We start from the raw sequence: 17,813 nt of genomic DNA, 5'->3' as shown, positions 1-17,813 counted from the left end.
CTAATGTCCCTGTAATTGTGTTGGTGCACTGCTATGAATCTTTTTATATTCAGTCACTTTTATTAGGTTGGCACTCGTATCCTCACTCACACACACACACACACACACACACACACACACACACACACACACACACACACACACACACACACACACACACACACACACCTAGTTTTTTATCCGGTTTTGATTGGAGCAAAACCGACTGACTTAGCAGGTCATATGTGGCTAAAATAATAAGAGCTCCTGAGGGAAATCCCCCTCCCGCTTCCCCCCTCTCCCCCATGTGACATCATCAGACAGATTTAGGTCTTGGGTTTTGGGACGTCTGACCTAACACCTTGCCAACGCTACGCAAAAACGTGTCCACGAGCGTGTCCTCATTTTAAACCGCGGACGTCAACAGCAAGCTGTTGCTTGGACCCCGACAATCGCTGCTATGTTATTTTTATTTGTTCCTGTCATCTGTCTACCTTTTCTCTCACTTTTTTTTGACTCTCTCTTTCTCCCCACCTTCTTTCTATCCATCTCTCTATCATTCTTCTTTTCTGAATTGCTCAATTCTTTCCTGAATTACTTTATTTAACTGCACTCTTGACTGTCATCTCAGTTCTCTCTCTCTCTCTCTCTCTCTCTCTCTCTCTCTCTCTCTCTCTCTCTCTCTGTACATGGTGTTTATTCCAACCATTTATTTTTATTATTCTTCTCTCAATTTTCTATCCTTGTTCATCTTAAATTGTTTCAACTCTCCTTTCAATTTATTTTTGTTCCTCTCTCATTCTTTCTTTTTCACTAAAGAATATAAAACATTTTCTCTTTCTTTCTTTCTTTCTTTCTTTCTTTCTTTCTTTCTTTCTTTCTTTCTTTCTTTCTTTCACTATAGAATATAAAACATAATAAAACATCATAGAATATAAGCACATTTCTTTCTTTCTTTCTTTCTTTCTTTCTTTCTTTCTATAGAATACAAAACATTTTCTCTCTTTCTCTCTCATTCTTACCCTGCTGTCTTCATCTGGCACCACAGCAGTAAGGCGTCTTTGGCGGATTTCTTCTCCTTGTTGTCCTCTGTCTCCACGCTGATGTCCTGAATCTGCACACACACGCACACACACACACACACACACACACACACACACACACACACACACACACACACACACACACATTAGCTTATACATAATAAAACTAAAGTAATGCAGATCTACATCTTGACCCTGACCTGAGTTGCACTTTTTGAACCTCATATACCACACTGATTTCTTATTAGCTGGGAAAAAAAAAACTCCACTCTTCTGGGAAGATGTTCTGTGGAAATGTAAAGCATTCATGGAGCTGGCTTTTGAAGTGAAGGCACAGTTGAAGTGAAGGGAAAACCAAAGGCATCTAAAGACGTCCAATACAATTGTGAACGGCTCAGGAACAGTCAGATGTCCCACAGAACCCTTTTGTCCATATAGTTATTAATTACATCAAGCTGACAGTGCATCAACTCAGCACACATACAAACTCCCGTTAGAAAGGAACCTGCTCTCAAATTAGCTCGCAAAAAAAAGTTGAAATAACCCTGCTGTTCGTACGGAGAGAGATTTGGACAGCTAGGTCATGAACATCGAGGCTGCGATATTTCAGAGCTGTCAGATCTAGAGCGAACGCCCAGAGACTTATCGGCGGGGGATCGGGTGCTAAATTGGAAACATGACCGCGATACTTTTTCTCACACACAAAATGTAATACAAATCTACTATCAAGTCACACTCATTTGACCATCAACGACCCGAAATGACGTCCTTTCGACAATGAGAAACAATCGGGCTGCGCTAATCAGAACCATCAGAATCCTGGTGCGATCGGGACCTTTTACATTTACGCCAGATGCCCTTGTATTTATTTTATTCAGACCACTCATCCCTGATGGGGTTAAGGACCTTGCTCAGGGGCCCAGGAGAGGCTGCTTGATGTGACCGAGATTTGAAGTCACAACCTTCAAATTCAAAATCCAATTCCTTCACCGCTAAGCTACCACCTCCCCAACCATCATCATCATCAGAGCAAAGCTTCAGTACTGAGCCTCAGTTCCAGCTGATTGGACTGAACCACAGCTGAGAGGTCAGAAGTAAGTGTTCTGGGCTGGAGTTTAATCACAGGAATGGGATCAAAGCGCAACCCTGAGTGAACCTGTCGTCTAGAGAGAGTCCTCGCTTTAACCAAGAACATAATTTTCATAATCAATGGCTGAGGGGTGTGTGTGTGTGTGTGTGTGTGTGTTTCAGTTTAATTATTTACTCCTGTGTGTCTAATCTTTTTAAGGTAATGTTAAAAATTTTTCTTCAAAATTCTTTCTTCATTTTTAGGGTATAGTTTATATAAATACATAAAATACTCCAACATACTCTACTGAACCTAACCAGAAAAAAAAAGAAAAGCTGAAGTGAATTTCCGGTTCAGTTTAAAAATATATATATATTCATTAAAAAAAGAAAAACATGTAACATGCTGAGCTTGGAGGGGAAAACCCACGCTGCTGAACCATGAACAGAGAATTCAAAATACTAAAAATGAAACTGAAAGTAATTATAGACTCACAGTCTCACAAGTATTGGGACACCTGACTGTTCCAGTCATATGTGGTTCGTCCCCACAACGTCAGAGACACACAATTTTACACAATCTTTAGATTCAGTAGTGTAGAATTTTCCCTTCACTTGAACTAGGAGACCTAAACCTGTACCAGCAAGACATCTGTATAAAAAAACCCAGCTCCATAAAGATCTGCTTTCCATGGGCTGAAAGTGTGTGGAAGATCTCCTGCTATAGAGCTTCAGAGCTATTGAACACCTTTGAGATGAATGTGAACACTGGCCTCACATCACCTACATCAGCACCTGACTGAACACCCTTGTGGTTGAATGAATCTCAAAAGATCTCCACAAAATCTAATGGGACATCCTCCCAGAAGAGTGGAGTTTATTACAACAGCAACTTGAGACTCCATGGGAAATGTGGGGTTTTATGCAATATTCAAGAATCAAGAAGTCCCACATGTTTCCAACCAACATAAATCTGCCATCTTGTAAATTTTTGGTAAGCCCCGCCCCCTCTGTACCTGGAAGCGCAGGATGATGGTCCAGATGAGGCCGAGTGTGAGGCGGTGGTTACCATCAACAATATCGTGAGAGCCCATGTTCTCCAGATGGACCTTCTGCTCCTTGAGGAACTGCAGAGCTTTATCCACATTCTCCAGACAGTGGATTCTCATCCGACCTTTAGTGGGCTTGGGCTGGAAAGAGCACAAGGAGAAAAAGAGAGAGATTAAGAAGGGAGAGAGATAACAGCAGGGTGAGATCACTATGAGTGAAGACTGAGATGGAGTGAGTGAAAGAAAGAATGAGTGCAGAGGTACCGACCAGTTGTTCGGAGGAGAGCACCTCCAACAGGCGGATGAGCATTCGTCCATCGCGCAGGTCTGTGTACAGGTCGCTGATCCGGCACGTCACACGACCCAGGTGAGAGTTCACCCATTTGGTGAAGGTCTTCTTCTGTACAGCTTCTCGCTCATCTACGAGATAAACACAAACACACACACAATTAGAAAATGGTGACAAAGAAGGTACATACTAACTATTCCTTCTTTCTTATTCTTGGGTTGCCAATACTTTTGTCCTAACTGACCAACTTATACACACACACACACACACACACTATGTAAAAATTTTAGAATAATAAACAAAAAATGTGAGATGTTATCAAGCATGTTTAGTGTTTGAACTTAGAAGCAGGTGCAACTGATACAGCAGCAACTCCTTTTCCATTCTCAGGGTGCCATTACTTTTGTCCTAACTGTACAACTAGTCTGATGTGTTTTATTAACTGTAATTTACTATATATTTACACAATATAAACAAAATGATATCGAGTGCATTTACTGTATGGCTGATTTGCATTGAGCCACGCCCACAAAACTCCATAAAAGGCCATAAAAGCTCACAGACAGCTAAAAATGACAAAATTGCAACGTTCTATGTTAATTGTACAGCGAAAGACTGTAGCTAGTCTGACATAATGATCAACAAAATAGTAACAGAAGGCAACACTACACACACACACACACACACACACACACACACACACACACACACACACACACACACACACACTCAAAGTCTACTGAGTGAATTCAAAAAAGGAAATGTTTAAATAGTGGGTGTGTATTCTTGTATATGTGTGGGTGTGTGTGTATCAAGTGAAGTGGTATTAACAAGTGATTACAACATGTGGCATAAATAATATAGTGATCTAATACAATCTCTCTCACACACCAGCAGGAACTTTACAAGGACCTATTGATTTACACAAAATGCAGAATTGTGTGTGCACTTAATGTCTCCTTAATCTGTCTCTTAAGGATTAACGTCACTAAACACACACACACACACACACACACACACACACACACACACACACACACACAGGTTTTATGAGGACCTCCCCCAGACAAAGTGATTATTATTGTAGATAATTAATGTGATGCTATATTTCAGATAAAAGCTGTGAAATGACGTTTGACACATTGTAGATGTTTGTCCCATCATTCTCAGGAACTGTCTATGTTAAAAATGCTTCATTTGATTGTTTAAAATATTGTTTTACATTTCCAGCACGGGCAGATAATCACGCACACCTAAAATGCTTGATGTATGAAAAGGCAGTGTGGATTTAATTGCAGGCCCGAATGTTACAACTAGTAGAGTCAAACGGGTCTGGAATTTATATTACACTCGTCAATTGCATAACATTTTCCACCTCCAACGTCCCCAAAAGTCCACTCACCCCTCTAAACTCGCCCCCCAGCTATTTAATATTTAAAGAAATTAGAAATCTGTAGCCCCTACTAATGATATCGCAACTCCCCAGGACATCGGGTGACGCCCCTGACCTTTCCCTCTTCAATATCTCCATCTTCCTTGCGGCATTTCTACCTTCTTTTCTTTCTTTTTATGCATTGTTTGCTCGCTTTCTCGTGTTTCCATCTCCGAGCCGGGAAACGCTATCTCGCTTTACGTAGCATGGGAAAAAAATAACAAAAAAATAACAAAAACCACACACACCCACACAAACACAGTGAGAGATAGCAGACTGAGAGTGATTGAGCAGCTGGCCGAAGATAATCTATAATTCGATGAAAGGATACGGAGGCGCCGTGAGCTGGAGCCTGACCTTTTACCTTTTACACATTGAACATTGTGTACGCTTAAGGAAATTAATGGGGCTTAGCACTCAGTTCGTATTCTGTCGTCATGACTGTCGTGTTTCTGATCTGCCTGAAAAGATTTTTTAGGTGTGGTTCTTCTAAGCGTGGGTTAGGGTTGGGGTTTTTTTTTTTTTTAACACCTGTATTCGTTTCAAGTTCGTCAAGATGTTCCTGGAGGATTGTTGGAAATCCCAGCTCTTGTAGCTTCTAGACACAAAACAGAGGTCTGGAAGTGCGAAGCCACCAAAGAGTTAACTAGACTTCTTATTGAAGGTAGTAAAATCAAAACAATTTCTGCTGTTACGCAAAAATAACAATCACAAACTGGTGTGAGGGGGCAGAGTTTCCTGCGGAGTGCTGCTTTTTTTTCCTTTCTAGAAATAATTAATAAAGACGGCCCTTTGTATCGGTTTGTTGCTCTCGGGTCGAAAAAAGTTACAGTTTTTCCCTCCCTGACACTTGAGACTCCTTCTGTTAAGACTAGATTCAAGTCTATAGAAACAATACAGTCTGTGCTAGCTGTAACCATAGAAACAATAATAGAACATGTGATTTGTCACTGTACAACTCACAGAGGTATAGAAGATCAAGGCCAATTGGATTTTAGAACTCTACAGTATAAAACAAACCGATGTGAAATGCTAGCTCGAAACTAGCTTGGCAACATGCGCGCGCACACACACAAACACACACACACATAAAAAGAGAAAAGACAGAAATGTTATCTTCATATGATCTGACTGAAACCTGTTCTACGGGCCACCACCCAAGTGTATTTACACACCCGGTCTCTGTCGCACACTCTCTGAAGCCTCCAATATCTCAGGCCCTGGTTGCTTTTGTCCCACAGTGGACACGAGATGTGAAAATGGCAAGACACAATATTATCTGAACAAAGAATTTCATTCCTGTACTCAAATAAAAAAGTGTTCAAATCTTTCTCCAATAAAAATTAAAACTCCTTTTCCTAAGTCTCGATATCCTCTATGGCCAAAAGTGTGTGGACACCCAAGCAAAAAATTGGTATGTACTTCATTTTGAACATCCCATCCCACATTCAGTTTTGTTCAGTTATTGTAGCATCCAATCGTCTGGGAAGATGTTTCACTAGATTTCTGTGGAGATTTGTTGAGATTCTTGCAGCCACAAGGGTGTTATTAAAGTCAGGTACTGATGTAGGTGAGGTTTAGGAAGCCTGGGGTGCAGTCAGTGTTCACATTCATCAGAAATGTGGTCAATAGACTTTATAGCTCTATAGCAGGAGAGCTTTCACACACTTCCAAACCCATATAAAACATATCTTTATGGAGCTGGCTTTGTGCACAAATGTCATGCTGGAACAGGTTTGGGTTTCCAAGTTCAAGTAAAGAAAAGAAAATTCATGCTAGCGCATCCAAAGACATGCGATTCAATTCTGTGCATATGCCTGGAAAAAATAGGTGTCCCAATACTTTTGTCCATGTCATTTTATATTCGGCAGGGTTTCTGTTTGTGTTTACGGTACAGTAGCAAAGGCGTGTTAGACATGCCAGGATCTCATTTTGATTCGAGGTCTCTTGGTTTTACTACGTGAAATGAGCAGTGAAAATCTCCCCAGAAATCCAACTGTTTTCAGTGACCATTAATATTACTACAGTCAGTGAAGACATCAGAACATTGTCCCTGATTTACACTCTAAAGACGTCCTCGTAATTCATGTTATTTATTGTAATATTTTGTGTATATGGTTTGGTAAAACGATCTCCACTGTATCGCGAACTGCAATCGGGGTGTGAGGATGTGGTTGATGTGGACGCATGTGGGTTTACTGAGGACTTTCTTTAGCCTTCTTTTGTTTTTTACTTAAAGACACACACACACACACACACACACACACACACACACACACAGTACAAGTCACAATTACAACATATAAAGAATTTTTGCTATGTAGCCCGACTGAACAAACCACTACGGGAGACATTGTGCGTGTGTGTGTGTGTGTGTGTGTGTGTGTGTGTGTGTGTGTGTGTGTGTGTGTGTGTGTGTGTGCACATTTTTACCAGAATTTAGGAATAATAAGAATACCAGTGTTTTGAAATAAGGAAGTCTTCTGCATTCCATAGAATGGACACAGACTCACACACACTCTTCCTTTCTCTCTCTCTCTCTCACACACACACACACACACTCTCTCTCTCTCTCTCTCTCTCTCAAATACAGTTTTTTTTTTGTTTTTTTTTAATAAACACTGTTTTTTCTTTCTGAGGACCTGGTGATTGTAAAGACATCATTGTAAAGACTCTCTCTCTCTCTCTCTCTCTCTCTCTCTCTCTCTCTCACATACACACACACACACACACACACACACACACACACACACACACACACACACTCTTCTATCTTGCCTTTTGCTGCTTTACAATGCAAATGCACATCTAAGGATAACACCGTTAGGTCATGCAACACACACACACACACACACACACACACACACACACACACACACACACACACACACACACACACACACACACACACACACACACCGACAACATCCATGCTATTCAAATACACATGATCCACTTACATCGAACCATTTTTGTAATATTCCGCTAGCTAAATATTTGTATTGTGATTATATTGTGATTCAAAAAGTTAATTTCTTTCACAAGTGCATGACCTCTCAAACATCAAATATCCATATATGCATGACAGGATCCGGAAAAATAGATGACTTCGTGACGTCCAAGCATCCGATAACAATTAAATAAAAATTTGTAAAAATTCAGAAATACACAAAATACACAGCTTTAAATGAAAGCGAAACAAAACCACGCTGGAACACAAGCTTTCAGTTTGGCCTTCAAGTTTAACAGCAACTGAAATTAATAAATAAATAAAGATTCAAAATATATACATTTAATTGTACTTCAACAACGAAAGTAAAAAAATCAAGGGGGGGGGGGAGTGGGGGGCTAGTAGCTACAGATGACTAGCTTTTCTAAACTACCCAATCTCTGCACTAATACAAGGTATATGAGGAAATACAAAGTTCACACAGCAGCCGATAAAATCGAGCGTTTGCATGGTCTCACTTAATTTTTATATGGGTCTGAAGTGCTATTGTAGAGAAGTATTGTAATGCATGTGGATTGACATTTCCCTTATGCAGTAAGCACCAGAAATAAAATGATTAGCTTAAAGAACACACAAAACTAGAAATAGTTGCTTTTAATGACGTCTAAGCATTTTTCTTCTAAACAAAAAAATTTAATAAAATACAACATGAAAGATTTCAAGTGCAAGTACAAACTGTTGAGTTCAACAAGGAGCGTGAGGAAACCCCAGATAACTAGCTTTACTATCTCGCTAATCTCCTAAACGTTATAAAGAAAGAAACGATAGAACGTTTACATAACAGTTGTTTCAAGTTAAACGTGATGAAATCTCAGAGGAAATGTAGTGAGCAGTCTAATTAGTACTAGTAATATTGTTCGAAAAGCCGTGGGTGGGGTCAATATACGGTTCCGCATTCAGCGTCATCCACATTATTGATTGACTATTTACAATTTCACACTACTCACACGAATCTGGTGTGTAAATAATGATGTAAAAATGCTGGAAAAAGGCGAGGTTTATATAGAAGTGTACAAGGTGAACATAGCAAAATGTGTGTGTGTTTGACAGATGCTGGTCTTTATCCTGGTTAATCTGTAATTGAAATTGTTGAATATCAAATGTCGGTGTTCACACAGCACACACCCACATCGACTCTCACAAAACACACACACACGCACTCACCTTGCTAGCCTAATGAGGACCTGCCTTTTCCATCATTGCTTATGCAGACAATTCATTAATTCGTCCTGATTTTCACCCAAATCCATCCCTATATATGACTACAGTTGCTATAGTAACATCAACTTGATCAACCCGAGGTTCCATCATTGGTGGATTTTGGAAAAAGAGGGCAGGATGGACGGAGGAGGGCGTGGTGGATAGAGGAGTGCGTTTTGGATGGAGAGGGTGGGGTTGATAGAGAAAGGTGTGGGATGGATGAAAGTGGTGGGGTGGATGGAAGAGGTGGAGGATGGATAAAGGAGGTAGGGATAGATGGAGGAAGTGGGGGATGGATGGATGAATGAAGCGGGATGGATAGATGGTGGTGGGGAGAGGAAGGATGCAGGTGGAAAGTGGATGGAGGTGGGGAGTGGATGGATGGAGATGGGGAGTGGACGGATGGAGGTAAGGAGAGGACAGATGGAGGTGGGGAGTGGATGAAGGAGCACTAGAACATCGCACATAAAAGAAAAAAGTGTAAACGTGGAATAAATTTTGAGTCTGCATGGTCCCCTCTAGTTTGGTAGAAGACCTGTGAAAAATGGGTCTCTAACTGCGCTGTAAACACACACTCCACCCACTAACACATAAGGCAGATGTTATTCGTGTGTGTGTGTGTGTGTGTGTGTGTGTGTGTGTGTGTGTGTGTGTGTCTTACTGCAGGCCCTGACATGACACATTACCACAAAGAATCAAGAAAGACTAAAGATGCTGATTATGCCTTACTAATCATACACACACACACACACACACACACACACACACACACACACACATATACACATATACACACACCTCTTTGTTGGAGTCAGTGGTTAAAAGATAAGCAGAAAGATTACTGTATTGAGTGTGTATCGACTCCTTGCTGTCAGAGATCACGTCATCTCCTGTGCATTTAAGCTCCTGTGTGTGTGTGTGTGTGTGTGTGTGTGTGTGTGCGCGCATTCTTCTGCAAGATGGTCATGTTGGGACAGGGAAGCTTCCCTGAGGTTGTGTGTGTGTGTGTGTGTGTGTGTGTGTGTGTGTGTGTGTGTGTGTGTGTGTGTGTGTGTGTGTGCGTGTGAGCAAAAGGAAGGTCATGTAGGTGGCTGCAAATGCGTGGTTGCATAGTGTAATAACGAAATTGGTGACATAGACCAGGATCTCATCCTACAACACACACACACATGCACACACACAAGCACACAAGGACACACACACACACAGGTTCTGAGGAAATGTAGTAAGCAGTCAAGCAACCAAGTTAAACAGTGTGTGTGCATCCGTGTGTGTGTGTGTGTGTGTGTGTGCGCGTCTGTACAATAATCCAGGCCCAGCATGAAAATAGGATTAAATGCCGTAATCCTGCCTTTTATACTACAGGCTTTTATCACTAGAACTCCGGTGGCCAGTTAAAGGTGTGTGTGTGTGTGTGTGTGTGTGTGTGAGAGAGCATATGCATGTCTCTTCTATAATCCCTACAAGCATGTAAAAGACAGTAATCCCATCTTTTTGTTGGTACACAGATGAGCAGACATGTTTGTGTGTTTGCATTTGCACGAGTGTGTGTCTTACTGGTCTTATGACAGTGACCTAAGATGTTCCGAGACTTGTTATTAGTGTGTTGTGGCTTCTTTTGATGTCTCACACGCACGCACGCACGCACGCGCACGCACGCACGCACGCACGCACGCACGCACGCACACACGCACGCACACACGCACGCACACACACACACACACAAGCGCAAACCTGAAATGTAAAAACATATTTCCTACAAATGGAAGCATCTCAATTTATCAAGCACATTTCTAGATATCTATCTAGACACAATTATGGTCAGGCCTGTTTCTCTAGAAACAACTTCTCGACTTTGTCTTCTAATTTAACTCCTTGCTTTTCTGGTCTCCTCCCTGTTTGTCACCCCTGTCGGTGTTTGTGTGTGTGTGTGTGTGTGTGTGTGTGTGTGTGTGTGTGTGTGTGTGTGTGTGTGTGTGTGTGGGAAGGTCGCCTGCGGCCATGTTAGCCTCAGTACCTGCTTGCCTGAAGTCATCAATCACTGGCGCCTGGGTTACAGCCAGGTGTCATTAACCGACTCCCTCCTGCCTACCCAGGGGCATGATGGGCAAAAGGCTTGAGATTTTTCAGCAACAGCATAAAGACTTTTCCTGAGTCCACCTCCAGATCAAAATCCTCCAACAAACTTGTAACTTAAAAAACTCTACTATTCTTTTTTCTGAGTCAAATCTTTACTATTCAGAAGATGCATGACTTCATCACACAGAAGAATGTAGTGAGGTGGGAGCAGATGTTTGTCATTTAAAGATGACGATAATGAAGACCATGTGTAAGGAATGTATACGTATTTAAACACGACATACCACAGAGTAACTTCATCTGAAAGAAATTTCAACAAACTTAAATTTGAGGTTGAAAAACCTCTCAGAATAGATCAGTGTTTTAAATATTATATATTATATATTATAAAAATTAAGTTTCCCAAAGTTACAATGGTTTGACTTGCGGTTTCTCAATCCTACCATGACGACAGCGATACAACAAAATAAAAAATAAAAAAACAGGGTAGGGTAGTGTAAAATTGTTTTTTTGCTAAATAATAATTCTATAGTTAAATTATTAAAAACTTACAGTATACTAACCCATACTGACCACCATTCTTTAAGAGCTAGGCCATGTCTCGACTTTTAAAGATATTTTCCATATTAAATATATATTAAGTGTATTGCATTCATTTGATTGATTCTATTTAATTTTTATAAAATATTATAACATTTATTTAACCAAACAGCCATTTCATTGAACATTGTTTTAAAAAGTAAACTGTTCAAATGTTGGGAATCACAATTATTAATAATATTAAACTGTCTTAATAAAAAAGATAAGCAATTTCATGTTTTGGATTCCACCTCCCCACCCCCACCCCCAATGAAATTTACCGAACTGTGACTTAAAAACAGAAGTACGTACTGAACCGTGACGTTTAACCGTGTTTTTGACCATCCCTTAACCCTCCGATGTATAATTGAGATGGTCTGGATGAAGGTGTCCAACAAATGGTGTAAATGTAAATGGGGCTGACTTTGGGTCTCCTAGTTCAAATTAAGGGAAAATTTCATGCTACAAAAGACATCGTTTACAATTGTGTGCCTCCAACACAGTTGTACAAAATACTTATTGCCATACAAAAAAAACTTTAGTAATTAAAACAAGCTAAATATTATAAAATCATTCAAATGTGTTTATACAACGTTATCATACAAAAGCTGAATTTCTGGGAACATTAATAATATAAATGATCCTGTAATATTTGAACAAGATAAAATAATATAAAACAAATAGCTGTGTAAAATAATAGCAAGTGAATGACTGTAATGCGGTAGAATAACGTTAATAAGCGTAAAATTTATTTTGTTCAAACTGAAATAAAGTACGAGCAAACATTGCAGACTTATTGATTTTTTTTTATCTGGATTCTTGTCGGGAAATGTGTGTGTAGAATCAGGCCTCTTCCTGGGGAACACAGCTGCTAAATGAAAGCTAATACTTTACTGTCTCATCACACACACACACACACACACACACACACACACACACACACACACACACACACACACACACACACACAATGACATTTCCCAAAAACACACTTGCTTGCCTGCGTCTTGACGTCACGCTGACTGGGACGCATTTGCAAATCGCTTTGTAAAGATGCTCTGTCTGTCTCTCTGTGTGTGTGTGTGTGTGTGTGTCTGCCTGTATGTTAACGCTTTGTTCAAGGTTCCAAAGTGGTGCTGCAGGAATGTAGCTGATCTTTGAAGTGAAGGAACAGCCCACTTAAATACAGCCTGGGCCAGACTGGACTTGCGAAATTTTGAGCTACTGAGCTACATGTTAACTGACACTGACACACACACAAACACACACACACACATTAACTCAGCTTTCCAGAATGCTACTGTGGAATTATTACAAGTGAATGGTCATGTAGATATATTTTATGGCTCTAAATTTATATATATAATTTGCTACAGTATACTGTTTATATCAAAAATTGTGTTTGAATAGTAATATTTTCTGGGTATAAATATATTTTCTGTGTAAAGTTATATAATATGTATATGAAGTTTTATATTCTGTGTACACAAGCTGTGTCCCTAGCTATATAAGGAACACAGATTATATATTAGCTAAATATACTTATATCAGGAAAAACACACACTCAGACCTACAGTACAATATCTTATAATGGTAGAAAGAGGAAGTTACATCACAGCCATACTTACTTTTTTCTTGTGTTGTATGGGTGTGTGTGTTTGTGCAACCGTGACCCGCATGTTAAACCACAAGTGTGTTATGTTTACAACTTCACCGTTAACAGAAATTAAGTATTGCAGTTACTCATGCAAAGTCATCGAGCTCTGCAGCAAGAAAAATATGGGTAAAAATTTAAATATATGAAAAAAAATAAAAATTTATTCAGGCACAGGATTAAATTGTCTAGACAGCTAACTAACCAGTGTAAAAAGGTGAACGCTAATATGATGTAATTTCTATCTAACTAACAATGTTAGGTGGATTAGTGCAGACTAAAATTTATTTATTAGCGTATGATCATCTTGCACATCATGGATCTTGTACCTTTCATGTAGAAGGTACAAGATCTATGATGGGCAAGATGATCATACCAGGTGAGGTGCGTAGTGCAAGATGATCGTTTTGGGCGATGTGTGTAGTGCAACAAAGATGGTGGGATTTGGAATGCGTAGCTTGTCGGACTCACCGTCCTTAAGCATGTTAACATTTCTAAAATGTTTCTAAAAACATTTCTCATTTTCATTGTTGAACGTGTTTTGGGTTTTATTGCAACAATGAACAACACAGGTGTCTGAGCTACCAATTTTAAAGTGAAATTTCTACTGCTAATTTTCAGATGCAAGATCCAAAATTTCGGCATAGTTGTCATAGAAACAACAGACATACTGGATCTGTCTAATAGTACAGGTAAGCACAAATCAAATTAAAATCATCATGGTTCATAATTGCTATTGGATGATGTTTTACATTAGCATGAAGTTTATTCCAAGGGTGAAATCAGATTATAAACAAATAAAACTAAAGGGGAACTTTTTTGCTCAGGTGTCCAAGCTGAGGCCCTTAAACAAAGAGAAACCCTGGTTTACCCCTGTACCCCGAAATGGTACACTATTTGTGTGTAGTAATCAAAGATACATGTTTAAAAAAAACTTGCGCACACACAAACACACAGTGTCGTGTTCACACTGACAGAGTCAAATGTACATGTGTCTGGGTGTACTACTGAATAAGGCAAAAGAACAAAATACTTACAAGATCACATCTACAGGACAGATGCAGGTTCTGGCTGGGGCAAAGTCAAAAGCACAAATAACTGCAGGCACTGCTGCACTGGCTCTACTAACAAGGATGTGACGAACCCATTGTGCATCAAGCATTTGTGGAGGCTCTTAGGTTACATGGGTCATGTTTAATGTTGAGTCTAAACAAGCATCCATGTAGATAACAGTGCACCATTAATCTAGATGTTTCTCTGTACTGACAGCCAGGTAATAGAATGAAATTTCTTCTGGTTGTCTTCAAGCTATTTTTGGCATTTGGCAGATGCCCCTATTAACAGCAACTTATATTTTTCGGGCAGTTGGGCGATAAAGGACTCACTCGAGGAGCCTGAAGACTGACTTTTTTCAACAAGGGAAAAAAACTAATTTCTTGAAAGAAATATCTGCCCAACGTATCAACAAAAGTTTGTGAATATGAATTCCAACAATGCAACAGCTGTCTATGGCTGAAGCACAACGAGCAAGACTGGCAATGCTCTTTTGATGTGAAGAATGCAACGATTGGAATACAATCTCTCTCGTGTGTCAATCAAAGTGACAAGAAAATGCCAGGTATCTGTGAGTTTGAATGAACGTGGAAGAGGGCAGATAGAACTAAATGTGTCAGTGTAACATATCGTCCAATTTCAACCTTACCTGGATGGTGTAACAGGGGTAAAAATTGGCAAGACCAATGAACCTTGTAGTGGTTTTTAACCTGAGTAAAACTAAGTCCTCTCTAATTGGCTTAGTTTGGTGTTTTTTCCCAGACCCTAAATGTGAGTAAATACTTTTACTAGAAAGTGTGTGCTTTTGTTGGAGACTACAAGCACTGTAGCACAAATCCCTTTGGGGAAATTACAACCGTTGATGATGTAGATTGTAACATCGATTTTAAATTGCTCATTCTAAGGCTCCTGGCATGGGTACCTTCAGGCGATACGTGAAGGAAAAAAACTTTTTGGCACAAAAAAAAAAATATCTGCATATCAAATTTTGCATTTACTACATGAACATAACCATTTACATTTATGTTTTTGGCAAACAACCATTAACATTGATCGCATTTGGAAAACACCTTTGTCCAAAGTTAGTTGGTTAAGGGCCTTGCTTAAGGGACCATTAGTAGCAGCATGGCAGTGTTGGGATTTGAACCTTTCTATAAGATTTCCAATATCTTAATCAGTGCACTACCAGTTTTATTCCTTTTAGGGGTTTTGCTGTAGTTTTTACTGCACTTTTCCAGGGACAGATCTGTTACCTGCACTCCTGGCTAGTCAGCTGCTCAAAGTACACACATTTTTGCCCTTGAGAAATGTTTTGGACTGTGACAGCAGGGTACGACCTGTTCCCTACTAACACGTCGGCGAAACTGGCTATGTAAGCCACCAGCCCAGGACATTGCAAAGCTTCTTTTTTTTAAGCTAATACTTTTAACACTAATAATACTAATACTACTTTTACATTACATGCCTGGTATTACAAAATTATGAATGTAATGACTGTTCATACCTTTAACAAAGTTCTGTAACAACCAAACCTCAAACCTTTCTGGAAATCGTCATTCCACAGCATTCTAGGAAGCAGTCAGGAAAACAGGGAGGGATGCTGTTTTCATTTCAAGGGTGATTAGCATGGAGGTGGACGACCTTTTGGATCCCGAAACACACACACACACACACACAAATGCTATGCACTCACATACACTACACACACCCTTTATCAGTTCCACTGTACAGAATGTGGGCTGAAGAATGAGCAAATATTCAAGGGAAAGTGTGCTTCAGAACTCTATTGTGTAAACAGACTGATAGAGTTATTTTGATTAAGGGATGTCACTGAAAAAAATAGAGTCAAGCATTTTTCAAGTTTTGAATGAATGAATAATTTGTTCTCGAGCGGGGAAATTTCGATATTGGACAGGCTCAATCTCTTGTATATAATTTAATTAAGTGTAAACAAAAATATGTTTATTTAGAGTATTTCACTTATTTATTTATCGAACCAAAATTTGCTAATACATCATTGTTACATTCCCCTTTGATGCAATTGGTGTTTCTAAAAAAAATGACAAAAACAAGACCCAGTTGTAGCTTTGTTTCTGTTTTCGTCCTGTATAATACAAATAACAAGAATCTTAAAAAGAACTATATATGGTAAGAAAGGAGAAAGAAAGGAAACCATCAGCAACTAGGATCAATGAAATGCAAACAGTGTATGCTTGAACAGTAGGAAAAGCTCAGAAAGTTACTGCTCTTTGTTGTCATTGCAGGACAGCTTACAGTAAATACAGTAAACGTGCCCACATGCAAAGGTTCAGAAATCTTTATAAAAAATAAAAAAAAGTAACTTTGGCATTTCTAGGATTTGCTAGAAAAAAAAGAGACTTTGTTGGACAAACAGTGTACTTCTAGTAAAGAACTGTCTACCTGATTGGGTTGTGGTCAACCAAACAAGAATAAGGTTTCCTCTGTCACAGAAGCTGCTGTACTTGCAGATGAGTTTGTATTGACTGAAAACAGTCATCATCATTACATAAAAAGCTAAAAGCCTGAATCAATTCTAATGTTCATGAGTCATCACTATTGTCTTTCATGTATCAAATTCACACACAAAGGCTTGTAATACAAAAAAATTGCACTACAACTTGAATGTACACAATGTTTAACATAAAATATAAATCCTAAACAATGTATATACAACAAATTTAAATTAAATTGGAAACAACCTAAAACATTTCTAGCTGCATATAATTTGCTACCTTGCCTGCAGTTATTTTTTTTTTACTACTTAATGTTTAAGGTTGCGACACCTGGTTGTGGAATTTTGGTGTATTTTTTTTTTGACATTCAAGTGACACCAAGAATTTATTGCCACTCGTTAGGTGAATACTCACAGGGATCATTTTCGAGTTTTATAGGTACACAGCCATTAATCTTGAAAAATATTTCCTTGCTTAAGTTGTTGGATAATATTTACTATAATATAGCTGGCAAAAAAAAAAAAAACAAAAAACCCTAGAACAGGTACATCTTCAGGTTCAGGCTACCACATTAGAAATATTAAGGTCTGATATTGCAACATTAGGTCCAGACCTGTGCACATCAGATGTGATGATTCTTTTAGTACTTCAGTGTCTAATATACTGTTATTCAGGGAAGTTAGACAAAAAAAAGGTGTGGACTCTGTGCCTGCCTGTCTTAGAGTAGGTGTGGCACATCACACTGAAATAGCAGTACACTACCTTATATAAATATTCAAACTAACTATTTTTATTATTTTTTTGCTAATGCTACATCATATGAAAAACTAGATACTTCAGCTTTTTTTCATCTTAACTCTTATGCAAACGTACTACTTTCGCACTGCTTTTTAATTCTCACTTA

General features: G+C 39.1%; 1 protein-coding gene across 4 annotated transcripts in view; it reads right to left on the bottom strand.

Moving 5' to 3' along the window:
• LOC124379216 (spectrin beta chain, non-erythrocytic 1) overlaps nucleotides 1-17,813 on the bottom strand; it is a 54,419-nt gene that overhangs the window by 16,420 nt on the left and 20,186 nt on the right. For all 4 annotated transcript variants that reach the window (XM_046839396.1, XM_046839398.1, XM_046839397.1 and 1 more), the window contains 3 exons: nucleotides 3,408-3,559; nucleotides 3,107-3,280; nucleotides 1,002-1,093 (listed from right to left, as the gene is read on the bottom strand). In XM_046839396.1, coding sequence (XP_046695352.1) covers nucleotides 1,002-1,093; nucleotides 3,107-3,280; nucleotides 3,408-3,559 — 418 coding nt within the window. The remainder of the gene's footprint in view (nucleotides 1-1,001; nucleotides 1,094-3,106; nucleotides 3,281-3,407; nucleotides 3,560-17,813) is intronic.

The sequence above is a fragment of the Silurus meridionalis genome, chromosome 25 (assembly GCF_014805685.1).
Source record: "Silurus meridionalis isolate SWU-2019-XX chromosome 25, ASM1480568v1, whole genome shotgun sequence".
Classification (NCBI taxonomy): domain Eukaryota; kingdom Metazoa; phylum Chordata; class Actinopteri; order Siluriformes; family Siluridae; genus Silurus; species Silurus meridionalis.
This window is presented reverse-complemented; position numbering and strand designations above follow the sequence as displayed.